Source organism: Pituophis catenifer, unplaced genomic scaffold (assembly GCF_029215685.1).
Source record: "Pituophis catenifer annectens isolate HBS135680 unplaced genomic scaffold, rPitCat1.0.hap2 SCAF_3, whole genome shotgun sequence".
Classification (NCBI taxonomy): Eukaryota; Metazoa; Chordata; class Lepidosauria; order Squamata; family Colubridae; genus Pituophis; species Pituophis catenifer.
The window spans coordinates 182,319,975-182,346,317 of NW_027256883.1; the positions used below are offsets into that span (position 1 = coordinate 182,319,975).

At 37.6% G+C, this 26,343-nt stretch overlaps 1 protein-coding gene across 2 annotated transcripts in view; it reads left to right on the plus strand.

The window, feature by feature from the left end:
• Positions 1-26,343, plus strand: part of MYH7B (myosin heavy chain 7B) — a 54,407-nt gene that overhangs the window by 13,877 nt on the left and 14,187 nt on the right. For both annotated transcript variants that reach the window (XM_070941658.1, XM_070941659.1), the window contains 18 exons: positions 603-701; positions 1,490-1,593; positions 5,596-5,734; positions 7,725-7,843; positions 8,897-9,046; positions 11,556-11,726; positions 12,710-12,889; positions 12,981-13,113; positions 15,128-15,204; positions 17,984-18,071; positions 18,787-18,904; positions 21,489-21,612; positions 22,088-22,224; positions 22,565-22,820; positions 23,396-23,638; positions 24,227-24,403; positions 24,617-24,762; positions 26,202-26,292. In XM_070941658.1, coding sequence (XP_070797759.1) covers positions 603-701; positions 1,490-1,593; positions 5,596-5,734; positions 7,725-7,843; positions 8,897-9,046; positions 11,556-11,726; positions 12,710-12,889; positions 12,981-13,113; positions 15,128-15,204; positions 17,984-18,071; positions 18,787-18,904; positions 21,489-21,612; positions 22,088-22,224; positions 22,565-22,820; positions 23,396-23,638; positions 24,227-24,403; positions 24,617-24,762; positions 26,202-26,292 — 2,552 coding nt within the window. The remainder of the gene's footprint in view (positions 1-602; positions 702-1,489; positions 1,594-5,595; positions 5,735-7,724; positions 7,844-8,896; positions 9,047-11,555; positions 11,727-12,709; positions 12,890-12,980; positions 13,114-15,127; positions 15,205-17,983; positions 18,072-18,786; positions 18,905-21,488; positions 21,613-22,087; positions 22,225-22,564; positions 22,821-23,395; positions 23,639-24,226; positions 24,404-24,616; positions 24,763-26,201; positions 26,293-26,343) is intronic.

Below are 26,343 nucleotides of genomic sequence, written 5' to 3' on the forward strand. Positions count from 1 at the left end.
AGTGTATATAATAGTGTATACATGTAAAAAAGAATGACAATTTCCAGATTCCTCTGAATATCAGTTGTTGCACTTATATTCTATTTATGGGCTTTACAGAATAGAAATAGAAATAGAATAACAGAGTTGGAAGGGACCTTGGAGGTCTTCTAGTCCAACCCCCTGCCTAGGCAGGAAACCCTATACCACTTCAGACAAATGGTTATCCAACATCTTCTTAAAAACTTCCAGTGTTGGAGCATTCATAACTTCTGGAGGCAAGTTGTTCCACTGATTAATTGTTCTAATTGTCAGGAAATTTTTCCTTAGTTCTAAGTTGCTTCTCTCCTTGATTAGCTTCCACCCATTGCTTCTTGTCCTGCCCTCAGGTGCTTTGGAGAATAGCTTGACTCCCTTTTCTTTGTGGCAGCCCCTGAATAATTTGCCCTGTATGTCTTCTGTGGAAATAAACTGCTGGATTGAATATGTATTTTGCTTTCACAAAACTCTACTTTTGTTCTTCAAGAGTGATCTCCTATAAAATCCAAGATTCTCTTTCTTTTGAGTACAGTGTCATAAAGTAAAGTAGCCTTGCAATTGAATATTTTGCATTTTGTTTTTAGACTTGTTGGAAAAATCAAGAGTGATTTTCCAGCAGCCAGGAGAGAGGAGTTACCACATTTACTACCAAATCCTTTCTGGAAAAAAGCCAGAGCTACAAGGTAATCAGCATTAAAATGGTATGCAAAGGAATTTGTTAGTAGCCAGCATGGAAGACACATAGACCAGAACAGCCACTGAGCTATGTTCAGCAGTCTGATAGGCTGCTGTGAATCAACAGTTGCTATCACTATCAATAAATCTGTATCTACAACAAAGCTATAAGTTCATACTTTTCTTCTTATGAGCACATTCACATCTATATCCATCTTTTGGGTCATTGTTGGCTCAAAGACTTCTAATAGGCTTCATAGCTAAACAGCAATTTTCAACCCAGAACTTTCCCAATGATGATGCACACTTATAATATTTCATAAATTCACTGAAATTCTGCTTACAATCCATAGAAAGCTGGTTTAACAAATATTTAATCAATAAAATGAATATGTTCAATGACTCATTTCAATTATATAATAATTAAACAATTTTCAGAGCACTGCTCAGGTTTATCAGTTTAACATATATAGTACTATCGAATATCACTTAAAGATTAGACATTTATGATGACAGTAGATACCCTGTTTCCTCCAAAATAAGACATCCCCTGATAATAAGCGCTTATTTCAGGGTTCAAAAAAATATAAGACAGGGTCTTATTTTCAGGGAAACATGGCATTAAATAGACAAGTTACAAAAGTTGCTGGTCTTATTTTTGCAGGGAGATTAAATTTAAGTTGAATCCACTGCATGTTTCTACTTCTTTTTTCCTTAGATTTATAGGTAAGATTGAATGAATTCCTATAATATATCCCAAATTATAATTGTTAATTTCTAAACTATTCCATTCCAGATATGCTTTTGGTGTCTTCCAACCCTTATGACTATCACTTCTGTTCACAAGGAGTAACAACTGTGGACAACCTGGATGATGGAGAAGAGCTCATGCTTACAGATGTAAGTATTTTTTCATCAATAAAGCAAGACTGTGGTGGTCTCTTTATAAAGTGTTTCAGTGCTATTTACATTAGCCATATAATACAGTATATAAATACCTTTTATCTCAGTAAAAAGTGAATATTGTGGTTGCTTCATATCAATAAAAAATAATTTTGTCTAAATTCTCTTGTATATTTTCATATATCACTGCTTTCATGGTAGTTAGTCATCCCTAATGGAATAATTTAAGACTAAAGGCAGATCATCTGAATCATACCTCTACCAAAAGAGATTTATATTACATATATTTATATTACAAAATGACTCTGGAAAAATAAGGTCTGCAGCTTATGTAAGTGATAACAGAAAACAGAAAAAACAGGATAACAGAGTTGGAAGGGATCTTGGAGGTCTTCTAGTCTAACTCCCTGCCTAGGCAGAAAACCCTACACCACTTCAGACAAATGGTAATCCAACATCTTCTTAAAAACTTCCAGTGTTGGAGCATTCACAACTTTTGGAGGCAAGTTGTTCCACTGATTAATTGTTCTAACTGTCAGGAAATTTCTCCTTAGTTCTAGGTTGCTTCTCTCCAGGGCGGGATTTTCCTATAGGCTAACTAGGCTTCAGCCTAGGGCCTCAAGATCAAGAGGGGCCTACATTCAAATTGTTAGCAAAATTAAAATTACACTTTCACTATAGGTGAAAGGGCCTCATAAGTGGAATAGCCTAGGGCCTCTTTTCATCTAAATCCGGCCCTGCTTCTCTCCTTGATTAGTTTCCACCCATTGCTTCTTGTCCTGCCCTCAGGTGCTTTTGGAGAATAGCTTGACTCCCTCTTCTTTGTGGCAGCCCCTGAGATATTGGAACACTGCCATCATGTCTCCCCTAGTCCTTCTTTTCATTAAACCAGACATACCCAGTTCCTGCTATCGTTTTTCATATGTTTTAGCCTCCAGTCCCCTAATCATCTTTGTTGCTCTTCTCTGCACTCTTTCTAGAGTTCCCACATATTTTTTACATCGTAGCGTCCAAAACTGGATGCAGTTTTCAAAGTGTGGCCTTACCAAGGCATTATAAAGTGGTATTAACACTTCATGTGATCTTGATTCTATCCCTCTGTTTATGCTGCCTAGAACTGTGTTGGCTTTTCTGGCAGTTTAGTTTTAGTTTTTAGTTTTATTTGATTTGTATACCGCCCCACTCCCGAAGGACTCAGGGTGGTGAACAGCCACAGGATAAAAAACATAAATACAAAATTTAAAACTGAATAAAATCGAATTAAACAATTTGGCCGAAGACAGATTTAAAACACCCCAAGAAATTAAAAACGAATTAAAATTTACGTTTTAAAAAGGGAAAAAAGGGAAACAGTTAGGCCAGGCCAGCCTGATGGAATAAAAAGGTCTTGAGAGAGCGGCGGAAGGTGCGTAGATCCGGGATCCTCGGTATCTCCGGGGGGAGCTCATTCCAGATAGTAGGCACCCCCACAGAGAAGGCTCTTCCCCTGGGGGCCGCCAGTCAACATTATTTGGCTGACGGCACCCGGAGGAGCCCCTCTCTATGAAAGCGTACCGGCCGGTGGGAGGCTACCGGTGGCAGCAGGCGGTCCAGTAAGTAACCAGGTCCTAAGCCATGGAGCGCTCTAAAGGTGGTAACCAAGACCTTGAAGCACACATGGAAGACCACCGGGAGCCAGTGCAGCTCGCGCAGGAGAGGTGTTACATGGGAACACCATGTCGCTCCCATAACCACCTGCGCGGCTGCACTCTGCACACTGCTGCTACACACTGCTAGCTCATATTTAAATGGTTGTCCACTAGGACTCCAAGTTCCCTCTCACAGTTACTACTATTGAGCGAAGTACCACATATACTCTACCTGTGCATTTTATTTTTCTTCCCTAAATGTAGAACCTTACTTTTTTTCACCATTTAATTTCATTTTGTTAGATAGCTCCCAATGTTCAAGTCTGTCAAGATCCTTCTGTACCTTAAGCCTAACTTCTGGAGTGTTGGCTCTTCCTGCTAGCTTGGTATCATCTGCAAATTTGATGAGTTTGCCATCTATCCTCTTGTCCAAATCATTGATGAAGATGTTGAAGAGTACTGGGCCTAAAACTTGGAGTCTTGGGGTACCCCACTGCATACTTCCCTCCATGTAGATGCAGTTCCATTGAGGACTACATGTTGAGTGTTGTTGGTCAGCCAGTTACGAATCCATCTGGTGGTGATAGTGTCTAACCCACATTTTTCTATTTTATCTAGTAGTAGGTGGTCTACTTTATGCCTTACTGAAGTCCAAGTAAATTATATGGACAGCATTCCTCTGGTCCACTAATTTTGTCACTTTGTCAAAGAATGTAATAAGATTAGTCTGGCATGGATCTGGCATGGATCTATTTTTTCCCCTTTTTTGAAGATGGGAACTACATCAGCTCTTTTCCAGTCCTCTGGCAGTTCTCCGGTGCTCCAGGATCTTTGAAAAATATAATTCAGTGGTTCTGAGATCTTGTCTGCCAGTTCCTTCAGAACCTGGGGGTGTAATCCATCTGATCCTGGTGATTTGAACTCATCTCGGGTAGACAAGTGCTCACTTACCATTTTCTTCCCTATTTTAACTTGTGTTCCTAATCTGTTTTTTTTCTGTTTTTGATAGGTTGCACTGTTTTTTCCCTTTGGGTAAAGACAGTTGCAAAAAACGAGTTAAGTAGTTCTGCTTTCTCCCTGTTGCTTGCCACCTTCTTGCCACTTTCTCCCAGCAATGGACCAATTGTTTCCTTGGCTTTTTTCTTGTTTTTAACATGTTGGAAGAACTTTTTTTTGGTTATTTTTTACTTTTGTCACAAGCCTTTGTTCATTGTGAGCCTTAGCTTTCCTCACTTCATCTTTGCAGGCTCGGGCTATTTGCTGATATTCTGCTTTAGTTATGTGCCCCTCTTTCCACTTTTTATATTTGTCCTTTTTGTCTTTCAATTTGTCAGAAAGTTCTTTATACAGCCATGCTGGTTTCTTTTGAGAACTGTTATTTTTCTTCTTCATTGGTATTGTGCCAGACTGGGCTTTCATAATCTCTTTTGGGTGGGAAAAACTGGAAACCTTCAGATTCAGGTTTTCCCAGATGTGCCAATATGACATCTCTTATAAAATGTAACTTTGAGGAACTTCTAGCCTTGGAGTCTTCTTTCATTGGGGGTGTTACTTGGAACCCTGACACTCACTTTTCAGAATTTCCCAAGCATCTTGATTTGTTTTCCCCTTGAGGATTCTCATCCATGGAATCCTTCTCAAGCTTTCTCTAAGTTTATTGAAATTAGCTCTCTTAAAGTCCAAGACTCAGTTGTGGGGGCAATAAGCTGACTTTGTATAAATATATAAAAGAATGAAGGCTATTGCTGAGCACATTGTAAGCCGCCCTGAGTCTCCAGAGAAGGGCGGCATGTAAATCAAATTAAAAAAAAAAAAGACTCTAGTTTGACTTTGTTCTATTGCTTGTGCTTGCATAATGTTGAATTCCAATATTGCGTGATCACTTGCCCCCAAAGTTCCTGTAGCTTCAATACCTTCTATCATTTCATCTCTGTTAGTGATGAAGAGACTCCTTCAGTCTCTGCAGTCATAGGGGAAGAGGAATATGGAGTAATGGAAGAGGAGGTTTACAAATGCCAGTGTTTTGAATGAGACAGACTGATTACACAATAAGAAATATATATTGAAATAGGATTGTTCCAGAAAAGTCTTTGTTAAAACTATTTGGCATCATTCATCGAATTCCTAAGGAATCCAAACAACATTACTGATTTAAAAAATTGAATATAGCCAATATAATACATTTTAAATTGATGTTTTTTAAATTATAAATAATGTACATTTAATTGTAGTAACCTTAAAGTGGGCTAAAGCACTTCAGACATTTTGCTGGTGTCCTAGTAAATACCCAGTGAATTCATTCTTCATTTTTTGCTTCTTAACAGAATGGCTTTTTAAAAAAAACACTATCTTATCTGGTTCCTTTTTATAGCATGCTATGGACATCCTGGGGTTCACCAATGAAGAGAAGTATGGCTGCTATAAAATAGTAGGTTCCATCATGCAGTTTGGCAACATGAAATTCAAGCAGAAGCAACGGGAAGAACAGGCAGAGGCTGAAGGCACTGAAAGTAAGCATTTGTGCTGCTGCTTACTAGTGGCTAATTCCAGAGCAGTAGCCATGTTAGTCTGCTGCATTACAAGCAACCATATAGTGCAGGCTTATGGAGATTTATAGCCAAACATTGATGTATGTTTATTTTATCTATTTCATTTAACACCTTTCATCAGGATAGGGGCTAGAAAGGATAGAAAATAGCATTCTAGTAAATATGTGCTTTATACTAGGTATGTTCCCCACAACACACATTTTATCAAAAGACAGTCCCCACCTGTCCACATTTTGTGAGAAAGTCCCCAAGGTTTTCCATAATTCCAAATAAGTGGAAGATCTCTCTATCTCAATCATTTAGAGATCAAAATAATTGCCATTCAAGGCAGTAAAATAAAACAAGTAAAATAATGTATGATAAAATGGGTTAACATTTGGTTATAATATACAAATGGACCAATGGGAAAATATGTGATTGAAAGGACTAACATTTGTTTTGTTTCCCAGCACAGAGGATTTTTATAATATGGTGTATCATTGGCATTTGTTACTACAGATTTGTCTAAATGCATAAAGGTGCTTTGAATCTTTGCTAGAAATGTGAACAACATTAAGGGATATGCTTGGACATGTTACTTTTTGCATGAAATGGAAAAAATGAATTTATGATTTGTGATTTTGATGATTGGGGAAAAACTATATAATAAAAAACAATGTGCTTTTTTATAATCGTAGACTAAGAGAGAATTTTGTAATTCAACTTATATTTGTTACAAAGAAAATCAGAGGTTTCTTTCTATTTCTTTCTATATTTTTTCTGCACTTTTGTTTTTCTCCTTCTTCCTCCCTTTCTTTATTGCTTTTATTCTTTAATTATGGTAGTTTGTGTTACTTTTCATGTTTTTGTAAGACTTTTAATAATTTATAAATAAATATAAAACGATTATCATCTGAAAAATAGGTGGCAGCCAGTTTTCCAAGGTTGGGACAAAAGTCAATCATGCTGTAGTCACTGTTGGAGAATGGTTCTTTTATTTGTAGTCCATAAATTGAATTTAAACTGTTGCAGAAGATGAGATCAAGGCAGTTGTTGAGTCTAGTGTTGTTAGTTACTAGTTGATCAAGTCCTAGATTAGCTAACAGTATTGTACAGGGTTGAATGTATAGGTTCAGTTGTACATTCATTTAGGGTCCAATTAATAAGTGGTAAATTAAGGTCACCAAGAAAGATTATTGGGTGTGGGCAGGAGGCTGCCCAGGTTAGTAGTGAAGTTAACTTGTTTGCATGTTCGATGTCATAATCTGGGGCTCTGTAACAAAGTAAGAATCGAAATGTGGTATTTAAGGACAGGTCGCAGACGATGGTCTCAGAAAGAGCAAGTTCGCGTGTAACTTGAATATTTTTTAGATGTAGGGACTTTTTGTAGAAGATAGCAACACCACCTCCTCTACGGATTTCACGATCTGACCGGGTAAACACGATAGTCTCTTACTGTAGTAATGGAATCAGGGAGGGATGTATTCAGCCAAGTTTCACAGACAAATATAATGTCGAATATAGCCGTATTTAGTAAGAGGAGGAATTCAGATATTTTATTTACAAGACTTCTTGCATTAAGTAGCTTGTATTTAAGGTCAGTAGTAGTTGTTATAGAGGAAGTCTGGAGCGTGCGTGCCTAGTTTTGGATGATGGGGGGTTGGATGGAAGAGGATTGGGTGTTAGGATGTGGGTTGTGGGACTTTCTTTTGCCATTCCTTCTCCTCCCTTTTGCTTGCTGTGATGTTTCACAGAATATCACATTGTTAGCAAAATAAACAGATGAGCACCAAGGTATAGGAGATTCAGTGGGAAGCACTTTACTATTAATTCTGGACCATAAAGACTAATTGTCACTTACTTTTAAATAGCTAGATGATCATTCTCATTTGAAAAGTTTAAATTTTGGGAACTCTTGTTTCTTTTTAATTTCGTTATGTTAAAAATTTTGCTATTTGCTCTTGTGCTGCAGGTGCTGATAAAGCCTCTTACCTCATGGGGATCAGCTCAGCTGACCTCATCAAGGGGTTGCTTCATCCAAGAGTCAAAGTTGGAAATGAATATGTCACCAAAGGCCAGACTGTAGATCAGGTAAGCATTTGGGAATTGTACAACTTGGCCATGTGACTCCCATATACTTATATGATCTTTTAGTTGTGGGTCTTAAACAAAACTTTTCTGCAATTGTAAGAATGAAATAAATAATTATCTTGCTAGCTATCGCAAAAAGGGATGTGGTGACTCAGTGGCTAAGACGCTGAGCTTGTTGATAGAAAGGTCGGCAGTTTAGTGGTTCAAATCCCTAGTTCTGCGTAACGGGGTGAGCTCCTGTTACTTATCCCAGCTTCTGCCAACCTAGCAGTTTGAAAGCACGTAAAAAATGCAAGTAGAAAAATAGGGACCATCTTTGGTGGGAAGGTAACAGTGTTCTGTGTGCCTTTGGTGTTTAGTCATGCCGGCCACATGACCAAGGAGACATCTTTGGACATGCTGGCTCTTCAGCTTTGAAATGGAGATGAGCACTGCCCCCTAGAGTTGGGAACGACTAGCACATATGTGCAAGGGGAACCTCTACCTTAGCTATCTCAAAGCATATGTTTTTAAGATTTGTTGAGCAGAGATTTATTTGCAAAGCAGTCAAACAGCAAAGCATGTTAGTATGAGCGAAAGGCCCTCTCCAAAGTGTGAGGCAACTGTGTCATCTGTAAGGCACAGTGCATGCTTTGGAGTCCCAGGAGAAGCCTTGTTTGTGAGGGCAACGTCTATAGGCAGCCTGAAAAAACCTTGATGCCAAGTCTTCCAAACCAGTGGTGGTTTGTTCCCGGTTCGGACCGGTTCTGTAGAGCTGGTAGTAAAACCGGCTGGAGGCTCCACCCACTGACCCAGACATCATCAGAAGTGATCTGCGCATGCGCAGAAGCACAATGCAAACCAGTAGTAAAGGTAAGTAGAACCCACCCCTGTTCCAAACACTATAGCTATCTCAACCCTTGGAGGAGAGATGCTTCACTCATGTTAAAATGCTTTGTGAAGTTTCTCTTGAATACTTTTCATAGCTCTATTATAAACAAAACTATGTATTAGATATGAACTTTAGAGGTAAAACAGTGGTTCTGATGAAATTTTACTATGTTGCACTCACAGGTGGTGTATGCAGTAGGCGCTTTGGCCAAAGCCACTTATGATCGTATGTTCAAGTGGTTAGTTATGCGTATCAACAAAACCTTGGACACCAAACTAGCCAGGCAATTTTTCATTGGAGTTCTGGATATTGCTGGCTTTGAGATCTTTGAGGTAGGTTTGGAAATTGGCTAAGGCAAACACCTTCATATGAAAGCAATTTTATACTATTCTGTATTGGAAAAAGCAACAATGAAATATTGTTAACAACGAAATATACAGACCAGCATTGTTTATTTGATTTTTTTTCATGTGAAATCTATGGCTGGCAAGTTGCAAGATCTGAGGTGAAAATCCACGTGCACTTGAATTCTAGAGCACTTCCACAGATGGTTTGTGTTGTATAGCACGATAAGATTTCATGCTGTCGTTTCTGTTTTCAACTGCATCTGTTAATTTCTGGTTGAGCTGTAGTACTTTAAACAGTTTCTCTTTTGTTGTACAAAAGAGAGACTCTGGCTGATCTGGTTTTCTATTGGCACAGACTCTCCTTCACTCTGCCTCCTGGAATGGAGGATGAGAAAATGTAGCTTCTTGTCAAGAGCCTAATTTTAGAGCTCATTAAAAGACAACATGTGGTAGTGCATGCTGTCTTTTTTTTTTTAGCCCTCCTACAGCTACTACTGCAGGTGTTTGAAAAATCAATGCACAGATGCTGGCAGCATGAAATAAAAATGTTAACAGGTAACAGATAGCCGATTAAACATTTTGTTTATTTATTTTTTAATTGACTTGAGGTATTGCAGACTCATGGCAGCAGCAATGTCAGTGGGATGTGTGCATTTCAAAACAGGCAACATGGTGAACAATCTAAACCCGTGATGGCGAACCTATGGAATGCGTGCCAGAGGTTCTAGCGCCCTCTGTGAGCACGTGAACCATCACCCCAGTTCAGCTCTGCTGCGCATGCGCGCATGCCTCCCACCAGCCAGCTGGTCTTCGGGTCTCTGCTGCGCATGCACAGGGTACGGGGCATATACAGGGAGACCACGCATGCATGCGTGGGGGGTGGGGTGAGTGCTGAGGGCTATGTGCGCATGCGCAGAGGGGTGTGGGCATGCAGGGGGGCGCACGCACGGGGCCACGTGTGCATTACATTTTGGGGCTTTGGGCGTGCTTTGGGCACTCGGTCCACAAAAGGTTAGCCATCACTGATCTAAGTGTTGTCTCTTTGTACACGTGTATATACAAAAAGGGCAAGGCATGGATCATTACACTATATTCACCACCTTGCCTGATTTTGATTCTGTCTTGTGGATTCTGCTGAATGACAGTGAAGATAATGAAAGCTGATCTTCAGATTTCTTTGGGGAAATTAGGGAATGGAAATGGGAACCATGTGGAAATTATATTAGAATTGGATCTAGCATTGGTTGATTCATATGACTATCTTTTTAACATGGTAAAATACTGTAGTACTGATTTTAATCTTTAAATATAGTTATATTAACTTTCAATGAAGAAAATGCAACACAGGTCCTGACCATAGGCTTGCAAACTACTGTTCAATAGTTCATTTAATTAATTACTTTCACAAAGAGCTACTCAAAGGCCATGTATAAAGATCAATAGTACTATAACATCAGAATGTGGTGTAGATAAAACCTAATATCCTGAAAATATATTTAAAGAATCACTGAAATGTTGATAGATTACAGGAGATTTCACTCAAGAGGCCAAATCTTGGGAGATCTCAGCAAAGACACTGAGACCTCATAAAACAGCATATAACAAGATGGCAGATAACAAGAGCCTTGGTGGCGCAGCAGACTAAAGTGCTGTTTAGTAGCACCAGCTGCCTGCAATTACTGCAAGTTCAAATCTCACCAGGCTCAAGGTTGACTCAGCCTTCCATCCTTCCGAGGTAGGTAAAATGAGGACCTGGATTGTGGGGGCAATAAGATGACTTTGTATAAAAAAGAACACCGCTTGGGGGTCCGAAAGCCCTACTAAGCAGGTATATACAAAGGTATGAAGGCTATTGCTTAACGCATTGTAAGCCGCCCTGAGTCTCCAGAGAAGGGTGGCATATAAATTGAACCAATAAATGAATGAATGAATGAATGAATGAATGAATGAATAAACAAACAAACAAACAAACAAACAAACAAACAAACAAACAAACAAGATGGGCAATCTTTCAGGAAATACTGTGTTGTTACTGAAAAGAAGTCAGGGCTGCAACAATGCAAGGGTCCATATGAAGTATAAGCAATTTTAAAAATATTGTAGGACAGTATTGTAGGAATGTAGGATAGTTTTGGTTGGTTTTTCTTTTGTGTTTGAATTTGTGAAAAGTTCATTTTAGGACATATACAATAGTTTTATTGTCATAAACATAGAATTTCAAAAATTGTGCCATAAAATTTGACAGCACAACTGATAAAACTGTGAGCTGCTTACAAAAATATTAAATATTTCTTTGACAAAGTTTATAATTACATTTTTTAGTTCTTGCCATTCTGTTATATATATGCCTGAAGTTGTATATTTACAAATTAGAAAGTTACTATATACAAAAAGGACAAAATGCTTTGATGCTTTTCAGAGGGTGCTAATAAAGATTATATTTTAGGTAGGTGGTAGAGTCTCAAGTTCCTTTTGTTTCATTTCCTGCCTGCAGTTTAACAGCTTTGAACAGTTATGCATCAACTTCACCAATGAGAAATTGCAACAATTTTTCAACCATCACATGTTTGTTTTGGAACAAGAAGAATACAAGAAAGAAGGAATCGAATGGGTCTTCATTGACTTTGGCTTGGACTTGCAGGCTTGCATTGATCTGATTGAAAAGGTAAAGTTAAGAGATACAATAGCGAGAGGTTTAGGAATGTTGTATTATAAATAAATCAGCTATGTAAAGAAGTATACGAGTACAACTTGTTCTGTTATTCTCTTACTTCCGAATTTTTTTCTATATGAACAACAGTGAATTTATCTGGCTAAGCTTTTTAAAACTAGGGCAAAATAATTCACTTTTACTGCCATCCTTCTTCCTCACTATCTTATTTTTTTTTTTTTAAATTCTTAACTGTATTCTAACTTAACTTATTCCAATCACTCTACTGAGGATCTATTCTTTGTTGTTTTGCTGAAAAAGAATGTTCTGTACTGTGCACCTACAGATCTATTTTTAGGCATTTAATTCCCACTGGTGAAGTCCTTATTTACATTTTTAAAAAATTCTCCGGGTTCTCCTTTATTTCCAGATCTATCTACAAAGAAGAATAAAGCATATAATTTTACGATATCTTTTGAATGAGAAAATAAAGAAATGTCAATAAAACCAAGGTGTTTTGCTCCAGAATATTACATATTCAGAGAGGAAAATTCAAACACTTTTAAAAGTAGAATTGAGGCAAAAAAATAACAAATAAATAAAAGAAAGCAAATACAGATACTTAGAGATGAAAAGAATAATTTCAAAATCAATTTCTTACCATATGATAAAATAGTCTTATGAAAGTTATTTTTATTGATCCAAATTATTGATCCAAATATAGCTCAGAACTATTGTGATCCTGCCACACGAAGCTGTTTTCATATGAGTAGAATAGTTCTACTTGTCAAAATATACACAAATCTGTCCATTGTTCTGAAAACTCCAACTTCATACGATCCCTAATTCAGAATAGGCAAAATTAATTATTAATAATTAATAATGTGTGAATTACTAATTATTTATACTGTGAGTGGTCCACCATTTTATTGGATTAAGTAAATATAAGACCAATTAAGATTGCTACTAAAATGTTGATGAATATCCTTTTCTTATAGCCACTTGGTATTCTCTCTATTCTGGAGGAAGAATGTATGTTTCCCAAGGCTTCTGATATGACATTCAAGGCCAAGCTGTATGACAATCACATTGGGAAATCACCCAACTTCCAGAAGCCTCGGCCAGATAAGAGGCGCAAATATGAAGCCCACTTTGAGGTGGTGCATTATGCAGGAGTGGTATGTAATAGTTCCCAACTTCCCACCTTATAAACTTTAAATTAATGCTTACTTTGTTCTGATTTTGTTGTTTTTGGCCATTTATCAACAGGTGCCTTATAGTATAATTGGCTGGCTAGATAAGAATAAGGATCCCTTGAATGAGACAGTGGTAGGTGTCTTCCAGAAATCCCAAAATAAGCTGTTGAATAGTTTATATGAAAACTATGTCAGCTCTTCTTCAGGTGAGTTGTATTGCCATACCTGCTTATTTTATATGGCACTGAAGATAGTATATGTGTGAACATAGGAACAGTTATGCTACATTAATGAAAGGTCTACTTGATCAAATTTTCAATTTCCAAAAGTCAGGATTTTCCAGGAAACAATCTCTTTTCTTTATATTTCCCTCACAATTTTTCTCTATTATATCTAAAATTTGAAACGATAGGCTCCTAAAAGACCACACACATCACTGAAAACACTGTTGCAGATAAGCAGTTGAGATCCCTTATATAGTATTCAAAATCTTTGATTGGCATGATAGGTAGAATTTAATAAATAAAATATATAAACAGATCCATGTTATGGAATTTGATCAACTGAAGTGATCAAGAAAGATAAGGTATGAATCAACTCATTGCTCAGATTAGGATGCAAAAGACATGATAAAATAAATTTTATCATCAAATATTTCAAAGGCAATAGCATAAATAATTGTAAACCAATAAGATATAGTTGGTAATCTCTCTTGAAAAGAATGTAACTAAACATTGGGACTATAAGCAGAAAGAGAATTGTGCACAACTTAAATGGTTTAGAATTATGGGTTCAATCAAGCCTGCTGAATTTTTGTCTAGCCTTAGAATATGTAGTCCACCTGCCTTTTTTCTTATTATCACAAGAGGAATAAGCATTCCATATCTCATTTTAAACAATGTATATCTTAAGTATGTTCTGAGAACATATCATTTGTGGATATTGTATTTTGGCTTCAATAGCAATAGCAATAGCAATAGCAATAGCACTTAGACTTATATACTGCTTTACAGTGCTTTACAACCCTCTCTAAGTGGTTTAGAGTCAGCACATTGCCCCCAACAATTTGGGTCATCATTTTACCCACTTCAGAAGGTTGGAAGGCTGAGTCAACCTTGAACCTGGTGAGATTTGAACTGCCAAATTGCAGGCAAGTTCAAGTGAATTAAGAGTTTGAGAATAAGTTGTAGAAGCAAAGATTTGAGGAAAGCTGTTCCTTTATTCACCAGAATTGCCAAGAGGCATAAGGGTGCTCATGCTAAAGTTATAGACTATCCTATAGATCAGGGGTGTCAAACTTGAGTTCATTGAGGGTCGCATCAGGATTGTGTTTGACCTCGGGTGGGGAGGGAGGCGTGATCAGGGTGGGTGTGACCAACTCGACGTCACTCGTGTGAACAAATGCCACTTTTGCTAGCTGTTTGTTTTGTTAGCACTCTGCCAGTGAAAATAGAGCTTGGGAGGCCCATGCGTGGCCCTCCCGAGCTCCATTTTCACTGGCAGATGCACCACTGGCCGGACCTTTGTTGTTTCCAGGGTGGCCTTGCGGGCCAGATCTAAGCACCCCATGGGCCGCATCCAGCCCACGGGCTTGAGTTTGATACCCCTGCTATAGATCATTTAAAATATTTCACTATATAATTATGTAAATTGATTCATTCCTTTAGGTCCTCATTTTATTTGTATTCTAATGATTTGAAAACAGTATTTAGTCTTGGCAGTCTCTCATAAAGAAACAATGTCAACTGGTGACCCCCAGGGGGAGAGCCTTCTCTGTGGGGGCACATGCCCTCTGGAATGAATTGCCCCCGGAGATACAGATGATCCCTGACCTATGTGCCTTTCGCCGTGCCCTCAAGACCTTATTGTTTCAACAAGCTGGGCTGGCCTAAACATGAATTTTAATGGTTGTTTTAGTTTTTAATAAGACTGGGGCCAAATTATTTAATATATTTTTAAATTGCTTTTAATTTTTTTTATATGTGTGTTTTAGTGTTGGCTGTGCACTGCCCTGAGTCCTTCGGGAGAAGGGCAGTATAAAAATTTAAATAATAAATAAATAATAAATAAATAAATGAACCAGCTAGGCTGAATGACTAAGTAGACTTAAAATATTAATTGTTTAGAAACTAGAGTTAATCTCACAGTTGTTAAAAACTAAATGAGTACCCAAATTAAATTAGTCCCACTAAAGTAATATACTGAAATTTTGTTTGATAGATGAGCCCCACAAGGCAGGTGTCAAAGAAAAGCGTAAGAAGGCAGCTTCATTCCAAACTGTGTCTTCAATGCACAAGGTAAGCCTTTGATACTTTGGAACAAAAATCACTGGTTAAACTCTACAGAATTGTACTTGATTCAGTTAATAGGTACATTGGACAGTTCTTCCAGGTAACATTCTAAAAGTCACCAATTATAAATTTGAATCCCAGGCAGACACCTTAAAGCTTGGTTCTTCTCCCCAAATGGTCCAGTATTCTCCTTTCTTGGCAAAAAAGATACGAGGGAATTCACAATAGTGATTGTCCCTGTGTTATCAGTTCTTGGTGAACATCTTCATTTCACATTCAAATTGAATTGGAAGAATACTTGAAAGAAAACTAATTCCCTCTATGATAGGGAAATGCTTATTTCTGCTCCGGTGGTGTCTTTGTTCTACATGGTTCCTGGCTGCTTTTCCGTTGCTGAGGGAGAGGCAGTTAAGACTTGCAGTGATGTTTAGATAATTTATTACATAAACATCACTTTAAGTCTGTGCTATTTCTCTCCTCACTATTGCCTGCAGGAAGGAAAACCTTTGGGAAGAAGGAAACAAATGTGGATTTTACAGTGCTTGGAACAACTACCCACCCACCCCCCGACTTTTCTGCTTTGGGAGAGAACTAGCTAGACCTAATTCTAATTGAACCAATAAATTGTATTTGTCTCTGTGAAGTCCCTTTGACTGAGAGCCAAGGTTTCAGAACTTAGAAGAGAAAGTTCTTGAGATCATTGAAAGGGCTGGATAAGAGAGAATGAGATAAATTTAAGCGGGAAACTGGATTCAGAGACTGAGATTCAGCTGAGTCGGGGTGAAATGAGCAGGTCCACATTTTTTCTTCCATTCAATCATGTCCAATTCTCAGAAACAGCCTGGACAAGTCCCTGCAGGTGTTTTTTTCCGAAGGTTTTTCAAAAGTGGTTTGCCTCTTTCCTGGGACTGAGAGAAAGTAACTAAGCCAAGGTCACCCAGATGGCTTTGTGCCTAAGGCAGGAGTAGAACTCACACTCTCCTGGTTTCTAGCCTTGTGCCTTTACCACTATAGCAATCTGACTCTCAGCTCCACATTATCGGGATGGCTTTAGACCTAACTATCTGAAAGATCTCATATCCCATTATGAGCCTGCACAGATGCCCCCGTTGTCAAAAGCTCACAAATTTATGATGTGGAAAAGGGCTTTCTCCTGCATTGCTTCCAGCTATTGGGTGCTCATCCTTGGAATCTGTATTTGGCCCCCACTTTTTTATGTAGACAAGTTATAAAGATATATTTCTTTCTCTAGTTTTTTAATCACTTATCCTCCAGTGATTGATTTTATTTTAAGTTTATGTTACATTTTTTGAATAAATATTGTTTCCATTTTAATCATTATTAGTTGTCTTGTTGGAACTGAATAGCAGCATGTATGTATGTATATGTTCTCCCTCTCCCTCTGCTTCTCTCTCTCTCTCTCCCTCTCTCTCTCTCTCTCTATTTATCTATCTATCTATCTATCTATCTATCTATCTATCTATCTATCTATAAAACATGTTTTCCCGAAAATAAGACCCTGTCTTATATTTTTTTGAACCCTGAAATAAGCGCTTGGCCTTATTGCCATGCGCTCAAAAGCCCGATTGGGCTTATTATCAGGGGATGTCTTATTTTGGGGGAAACAGGGTATCTATGTATGTATGTATGTATGTATGTATGTATGTATGATGTATGGTTATGTATATGTGTACTTTCTAAACATCTCTCTTTTACAAAATGAGTAGCATGATATGTACTGTATATGTATGTATGTATGTATATGTGTGTATGTGTATATGTATATATGTCATGTTACTCATCTTGTAAAAGAGAGATGTTTAGCTGCCATATGTTATCTGTAACTAATTACAGGAAATTTCTAGATTAGATAGCCAAATAGGGGTAAGTTTGCTGTGGGAGACATAATTGTCTGAACATTTATGTAGAGCATTGCATAATAAAATTTTCATCTGGTTGAATCTGCAGTGCCACCTTTGTCACATATAAAGTGAGTTGGATAAGTAAGTTATTTTCCAAGACACCTGTAGATAGCATCAGTAATAATTCAGATATGATCATAAAAATCATGCTATATCTATGTGCCTTTTTGTGTGTATGTCCATTCTGCGGACAATACAAACAAAAAAGAAGCCAAATTCTTCTCATAATTACCAATTATCTTTGTGTCCATCAATGTCCACAGAAAACTGCAATGAAATCAAAATGACAATATTATAGGCAGGATGATGTCGTCATGCAAATACTGCCTTTACGTACTTGTGTCCCAACATCTAGCGCAAGTACAGGTAGTCCTCAATTTACAACCACAATTGAACCCAAAATTTATGTTGCTATGTGAGAAATTTTCTCTGGAATTTCAAAAGTAGGAAGAAGAGAAAGAGAAAAAGAAGGAGAAAGAGAAAGAGAGAGAGAGAGAGAGAGAGAGAGAGAGAGAGAGAGAGAGAAGATTTTTATTCCACCTTCCAGATAGAAGCTTCATTCTAAGACAATGTCTAGGTTACAAACAACAACAACACTTTCATGCCAATCTATTTAAAGCTCTTCTCTGGATGTGAAATCCAGAAGGAAGAACCTTTTTGTCCTTTTTTCCTGACCAAACTCCTGGCTTATTTCTAACAGAGGACACAGAGAGAAAGGGCTCAGAGAAGATTATAATATTGGGGCCAGCTTTGCATTGAGGAAAATACGGCTGGTTCATGGCAGGAGTAATACATGTTAAAATTTGACTTAGAATGGAATGAGAGCAAATGAAACTATTTAACTTTATATGTCTGCCTTACAGGAAAACCTGAACAAACTGATGACCAATTTGCGTGCTACCCAGCCCCATTTTGTCCGCTGCATTATCCCTAATGAAACAAAGACTCCAGGTACAGAATGTAAAAAAGATTTACATAAAATAGATGTGATGAAATGCCCGGGTTAAGGTCCGTATATAAGACACTGTATTTATTTTTTTTTAGCACTGACTTCTTTGTTGCACATAACGCAAAAAGTGGCATTAAGTTTTTTTAAAATATTGAGCAAGGCTGGCATCTTAACCATTTTGAAACTTGTACCGGTATCTAGATAACTGTCAGGGTGAAAAGGTATTAATTTCTTTTCTCACCTTTTAATTCTCCCATTTCCTTGTTTTTGGTAACTATGACTGTTTAATTGGACAGTATTTCATGTATTTTCCCTTCATTTTATTTATTTATTTATTTATTGGTTTGATTTATATGCCACCCTTTTCCGGAGACTCAGGGCGGCTTAAGCAATAGCCTTCATACTTTTGTATATACCTGCTTAGTAGGGCTTTTGGCCCCCCCCCAAGCGGTGTTCTTTTTTATACAAAGTCATCTTATTGCCCCCACAAACCAGGTCCTCATTTTACCTACCTTGAAAGGATGGAAGGCTGAGTCAACCTTGAGCCTGGTGAGATTTGAACTTGCAGTAATTGCAGGCAGCTGGTGCTATTTAACAGTGCTTTAGTCTGCTGCGCCACCAAGGCTCTTATGACCTTATTTAGGATTAAGTTCTTTAGTTTGGAGAAGAAGTTGTTATTGCTGAAGACACCTTCTCTCCCCCCCCCCCCCCATGCAGGAGCCATGGATCCTTTCCTGGTGATGCATCAGCTGCGGTGTAATGGCGTCCTTGAGGGCATTCGCATCTGTAGGAAAGGGTTTCCAAATAGGATCCTCTATGCTGACTTCAAGCAGCGGTAACCTGTCGTCTTCTTTCCTATGTAAAGATACTAGCATTTCTCTCCTGCTAGGAATGTTAAGTAGGTGGTAAAGTTGTGGAATCTAGCCATTAGAAGAAAGCGTGGATTTCTAAAAGTATCCTCCTATTTATTTATTTATAAATTGTATTGGCTGCTCATCTTACTGTAGGGTAACTCTGGGTGGCTTGCAGTTAAATATACAGTTAAAATATAAAAAGTTAAAATCAGACATTAAAACCAAGGACACATAGGGAAGGCAGGGAGGGAGTTGGGGGGGAGGTGGGATTTGTTATTACTCAACCAACCACCTCCATTGCACTGTTCTCCCACTGGGCCCCAAGCCGACTGGCAGAGCCACGTCTTTAAGCCCTTACAAAAAGATGGGAGGGTTGGAACTAACCTCACATCGGGGGCCAAGGTGTTCCAGGGGGCAGGAGCAACAACAGAGAAGGCCCTCCTCCTGAACCCCACCAGCCAGAATAATCAGGCTGACAGGACCCGTAGCATGCCTCGTCTGCTGGCATAAGTGGTACAGGCCAATTCCATTGGGTAAGACTACACATAAATAAATACTACACATTTATTTCTCTTTTATTCTTGTTTTATTGCCACGACCCCAGAATAAATAGGGTCTAACTGTTAACAACAAAACTGCATCTCTCAGAATTCTGTGAAAAGAAGGAAGAGTAAATAGTCAAATTGTGTGAGCATTGTGGTTTGGTTTGGGTAATTAAAGTTAAATGAATTTAATGTCAGATTAGAACTATCATATATATTTTGGGAAATCATCAAAACTCCTTAAATGACAATCTTTTAAAGCTAGATAAACTTTATATTTAATGCTATTTCTGGCAGTAATGTCCATTTAGTTACTCTAGTTGGTTTTATGGTTTCTGAGAGTTAGAAAAAAATAAATATTTATTTCTAGTGCAACTTTATTCATTTTCTGAAGGCATATATAATGATGGAAAATAACAATTCATTTATTGTTTATTGTTAGCCTACAAATTTCTAGTGATAAAACCAGAATAATCTCATGTATCAGAAATAGCATTGGCTAAGAAATTAATGCTTGAAATTCATGGGTTTTGATTTTTCATATAGTTAAGGATTTTTATTATTCCTTTGTATACACATATATTTATGAAGGAAATATTGGATACGGACATTTAAAATTTCACATCATTAAGACTACAATTACACACACACAAGTACACATATATATTCAGACTAAGAATTTTATTCCGCAGACCATGAGATGTTTGCAACTGGCCTATGGAAACGGCAGACAAGCACGCTCGTGTACATGCATCCCCACTTGTGTGAGCAGTGGACAAGTACGTACACACAAGCTCAATTTGCATGAGTGGTGGGTGCGACTGCACACCACTTGTGCAAATGGAGCTGTGCATGCACACGCTTGCCAGCTGCTCACCCAAAACCATCCCCTCTCCCCCACTCCCTCACTGGTCCGCAAAGCTGGAAAATTTGGGGAACTCTGATTTAATAGAAGCAGTAGAATCATTGGAGCCTATCCAGTTCATTTCCCTGGATTACAACGTTCAAAATAGATAGTTTTTATCCATTTCTAGAAGGTGTCCAGTGAATGGGAGCTTATTTAGCCCACTGTATTACTTGTGGAATATCTGCAGCCTTCATATGGAGTCATATACTCTATACAATAATTGTATAGAGGGTAGTATATTTTCAGAGATGTCCATGGGGTATGTTAAAAAACATCAAAATGGCAAGTAGGACGGTACAATTGAAACTCTGCCTGTTTTTAAATGTGTTTCATGTGCAAAGTATATAAAAATATGTGGAGCTTTGATTGTACCATCATAGTCATCATTTTGACTTTTTTGACCCCAGTCCTGCAGACATCCCTTGGTACTTTTTAAAAAGGATGTTTAAAAAATGTGGAGAAGTTTATATTGTATTAAACAGGCATCTTCAGCTTCATTAACAATAACCTAAACAAATATTTAAGATTAAAGGTAAAGGTAAAGGTTCCCCTTGCACATATGTGCTAGTTGTTCCCGACTCTAGGGGGTGGTGCTCATCTCCGTTTCAAAGCCAAAGAGCCAGCACTGTCCGAAGATGTCTCTGTGGTCATGTGGCCGGCATGACTAAATGTCAAAGGCGCACGGAACACTGTTACCTTCCCACCAAAAGTGGTCCCTATTTTTCTACTTGCATTTTTTATGTACTTTCGAACTGCTAGGTTGGCAGAAGCTGGGACAAGTAACGGGAGCTCACCCCGTTACGCAGCACTAGGGATTTGAACCACTAAACTGCCGACCTTTCGATCGACAAGCTCAGCATCTTAGTCACTGAGCCACCGCATCCCCATTTAATTTAAGATTAGTGACCTATAAAAATCATACTGAGCTATCAACTACATATAAAGTATAATAATCCCCATCGTTTAATGTATTATTTAATTCTTCACTCCAATAAAATCATGGTTTTCCAGATCTTTCTTTACCAAGTAAATCGTTTTAGAATCTAAGCAGCTTACATGAAGAAATACTCATGATTCTAAACATCTATTCCTTCAACTGTTAATCTTACCTCCCAGTTATCGTATCTTGAACCCAGCTGCAATACCCGATGACAAATTTGTAGATAGCAGGAAGGCCACAGAAAAACTGCTGCTTTCCTTGGACATCGACCACTCCCAATATAAGTTTGGACATACCAAGGTATTTGGTGTGCAAGTAGCATTTATGAATGAATGTGTTGATTTTACTGTGATAGAAAAGTGCTGAGGATAAACATAATGTTTATGTCTAAACTAAGATTCGTATTCTTCTTTTTATATAATACAGTTTTCTTTCTTGAGTGTTAGCTTCAAACACCTTATATTCAGTATCTACCTTAAAGAAGAAAGCTGAAATGGAAATATATAAGCAAAAAATAAATTAAAACAATTCATAAAGAAATAAAATATAATATAACATTTAGAAATATTTTGTTTCTGAACAGGACTATTTTAGAATCTCAAAGTAGCTTATGGCGAATTAAGCCTAGTATATCTTCTAACTATCATTCATTAATTACTCAAAAATTAATTGCAAACAATTAGCACAAGGGAAATATTCTTCAGAATTGTTTAAATATATTATTCAAAATCAACATGAAATCAGTTCTATCTTTAGTATGTAATAAATCTTTCAGGTATTTTTCAAAGCTGGTTTGCTGGGTCTACTGGAAGAGATGCGAGATGAACGGCTGGCTAAGATTATCACCCTCCTGCAGGCGAGGATGCGTGGTCGCCTCATGCGAATTGAATACAAGTTAATCATCACCAGAAGGTATAACAACAAAATTACCTCTGCAGATACATTTGCTTCATGTTATCCATTGGAATATTATGAATTTTATTGATTAGTGAGACATCTCTGTGAGGGAGGTACCTTTCTCTTTACTGTACCTGTACATTTCAATATTTTGCTTTTCAGAAGGAGAAGCAACATTAAAGATTTTTTTTTTAAAATCGGCATATAATTTACAGCACAGTATTTTCATTTTCTTTCTCTCTCTATTTTCCTCTCAGAATCTTCAGTTTCTTCATAAGTTTAGACAGAGGCACAGATGAACTTCCTATTATCCCATAGTTTTCCGTTTTCAATATGTTTTGTTAATTCCTCACAGAGAGGCACTCTACACCATCCAGTGGAACATCCGTGCTTTTAATGCTGTGAAAAATTGGTCTTGGATGAAACTCTTCTTTAAGATCAAGCCTCTCCTCAAGTCAGCTCAGACTGAGAAGGACATGGCTATCCTCAAGGAGGAATTACAGAAACTGAAGGAAGCTCTGGAGAAGTCAGAAGCTAAACGGAAGGAACTGGAAGAGAAACAAGTCGGCATAATCCAAGAAAAGAATGACTTGTCTCTACAGCTTCAAGCAGTGAGTAACTTATGTACTTAAGCATTCCAAATGAGCTTAGGCATTGAATGCATGTTCTTTGTGGAAGCTCAGATTGAACATGACTGTGAACATTTACAGACTGATATTCCTTTACATACTTAATAGATGTTCTAAAGCACGGGTGTCAAACTCGCGGCATCATGTTGCCATTTCATGGTGTATCATGATGTTTTTTTCCCTTTGTGGAGTTAGGATGGGCATGGCCTGCATCATGTGATGCATCCGGCCCACGGGCCACCAGTTTGACACCTCTGTTCTAAAGCTATAAGACCACTTCCTATTCAGTGGTAGAAGTAGGAATATATGTCTACAAACATTACTAACTCTGTACCTATGATTAAACTTTCACAAAAGAATGGGCCAGATTTTTGTTCCAGGGGAAAGATGAAGGCACTCTAATGAAGTGAGGGTCCCTTTTTAAATGTCCATAAATGACAACAACCTATAAAATAACCATAGCTTTTAATATTCATTTTCATACATCTATATACAGTTTTGAGATTTTACTAAGAACTATTAGAGTGGTAAAGTGCTGCTTTGGATGTCCTTCACAGGAGCAAGATAATTTGGCTGATGCAGAGGACAGATGTGATCTCTTGATTAAGACCAAAATTCAGCTAGAAGCCAAAGCGAAAGAACTGGTGGAGCGTCTGGAGGATGAAGAGGAAATGAATGCTGAGCTGACTGCTAAAAAACGAAAACTGGAGGATGAGTGTGCTGAGCTGAAGAAAGACATTGATGATCTGGAGATCACCCTGGCCAAAGTGGAGAAGGAAAAGCATGCCACAGAAAACAAGGTGAGCAAAACTGGAAAAAATAACAATAAAGGCATAAACAGTCTTGATTGCTCGCATACTGCATAAAAATATATATTTAGCTATAGCAGTTGAAACTCTTTACTGCATCTAACTATAGAGCTTAATTTACAGCTCAGGTAAATCCCTGAAGAGCACTAAGCTATTTCAGTTCTTCATAGGATTCAGAAGCATATTACCAGCAAGAGAAAGTTCTGTTTTCTTCAATCTCAAATAGTAGAAATAATGCATTTTTGGCGTAGATTATTGGGAAGGTTGAGACATAATTGCACACATAGCCAGAGATTTGTGGCTCAGTGGCTAAGACACTGAACTTGTCGATCAGAAAGGTCAGCAGTTCAGCGGTTTGAATCCCTAGTATAGGTCTCCTGCGTGAGCAGGGGGTTGGACTAGATGACCTCCAAGGTCCCTTTCAACTCTGTTACTGTTACTGTTACATTCTCTGTTGACTCATAAAAACCACTATCGAACAAAATCTGGAACTAATATGGTTAGCTTTATACTTTCGTTTAGATTTTCATTCTGCCATGTTATGAATATATCCCTCTAAGCTATCCAATCATATCCTAGGTGAAAAACCTGGTTGAAGAAATGGCTGCTTTGGATGAGATCATTGCTAAATTAACCAAGGAGAAAAAGGCACTACAGGAAGCCCACCAACAAGCTTTGGATGACCTGCAAGCTGAGGAGGACAAAGTCAATACTCTAACCAAAGCTAAAGTCAAGCTGGAACAGCAAGTGGATGATGTGAGTTAACACATGACAATTGTACCGTCACAATGGAAGAACTCATGTCTAATCTTATTATGTAGTATGTATGAATGGACAACCTATTGTGTTATAACTAGTTGCAAACCCATATCCCCTTTTTTAGAAACCCCTGGAGCATTTTTGATACCTATGTCCATTTTTCAATGATGTGCATTTTTTCTACTATTTTATGGTTTTTGTGCTTTCTAGCTGGAAAGTTCTTTGGAGCAAGAAAAGAAGATACGGATGGACCTGGAAAGAGCAAAGCGCAAGCTAGAAGGTGATTTAAAACTAACACAAGAATCTGTGATGGATCTGGAGAATGATAAACAGCAACTTGAGGAGAAACTCAAAAAGTAAGTATGTTTCTCAAAATGGTAAATAGACATTTAGCCAACCAAATCAGATACTCTGCTATCTGTTTTATTTTGATTTATTTATTTGTATTCCATAGCGGCAAACACATTCAATACACCTTCCATCTTCTATTTTCTTCACAACAATCCTGTGAGGAGGGTTGGGTTGAAAGAGAGTGACTGGCCCAAAGTCAACAGCTGGCTTTCATGGCTAAGCCAAGACTTGAGCTCACAGCCTTCCGCTTTCTAGCCTGGTGCCTTAATCACCAAACCAAACTGGTTCTCTAAATAATGTGCATAAGGAGTGTCCATAAGAGCACCAGCGTGCCCACCGTCCCTATTGTAATGTTTCTTCTATTTGTATCTATTTTATGTATCCAATCCATGTTTATACTTATTACCTAATACGTTCTTGACAAATAAATAAATAAAATGTTCTCTATATAATATTCTTTTTACTTTTACTTTACCATTTACTTTAATGATTTCTTTACACTAATCTAATGGCAGAAGAAATTATGAATCAAGTACTGCTATCTAATGTTATTATTTTAATCACTCTTATTCCACCTTAGAACATGGAAGCAATACTAACAGACTAAAAAGAATTATTCTTCTACTGCATTGCCTAAAGCCATCTTGAGAAGATAGCTCTTGTATATGAGGCATTGTTCAAATGCACATGAAAAGAAAAGGAGAGATGCCATAGAGTGTATGTTTTAGAGTTCATAACGATTCACATGATTTGGAAAACAAACATCTGCAAGGATGCCTGTTTCATCGCTACTTTGTAGAAAGATCATTAACAGGAACTGGAGTACATCTCCACCCTAAGATATTTCAGGAAATGTGTTCAGTTTGCTATAAGTAATAATTCAGTTTTTAGCAAAAGACACTCTGAAAAGTTTGCTTGCAGGAGAAATATTCAATTTTGGGCGAATAGCCAAAAGATAATGTTATGCACTACTGATTTCAGAGAAACATAAACACTGGTTGTTAATTAAGACTTGCCTCTCTTGCTTGTAGTGATTTTCCCATTTTCAATTAAAAGTTTCATTCAGACAAGTTAGAAGAATAGAGAAAAGATAAGCATGCTTATCTTTATCTTATCTTATTTAGCATGCTTATTTTGCCTTCAAGAAAAATAGAAGCAAGAGGCAAACGATCTTCCTCTTTGCCCCAGACCTTAAAGTGAATGATTAATATTTATTTATTTATTTATTTACTTACTTACTTACTTACTTACTTACTTACTTACTTACTTACTTATTCATTTATGACTATCTGTAGCTCAGGATTGAACTGTGGAGTCCTTCTTGCTTTCTGAGCTTGGTTGTTTGCAAGAGAGCAATAAGAATGTCACAAATTATCACATTAGTTAAAGAATCAAGCATCATGAGTATAAGATGCACAAGTTACATTTATTTATTTTTTCATAGGAAAGACTTTGAAATGAACCAGTTAAATTCAAGAATTGAAGACGAACAGATTCTTGGAATTCAGCTGCAGAAAAAAATTAAAGAACTCCAGGTAAATATATATATAGGTTTAAATGGAGGCCGCAGATGGACCATCTTAATT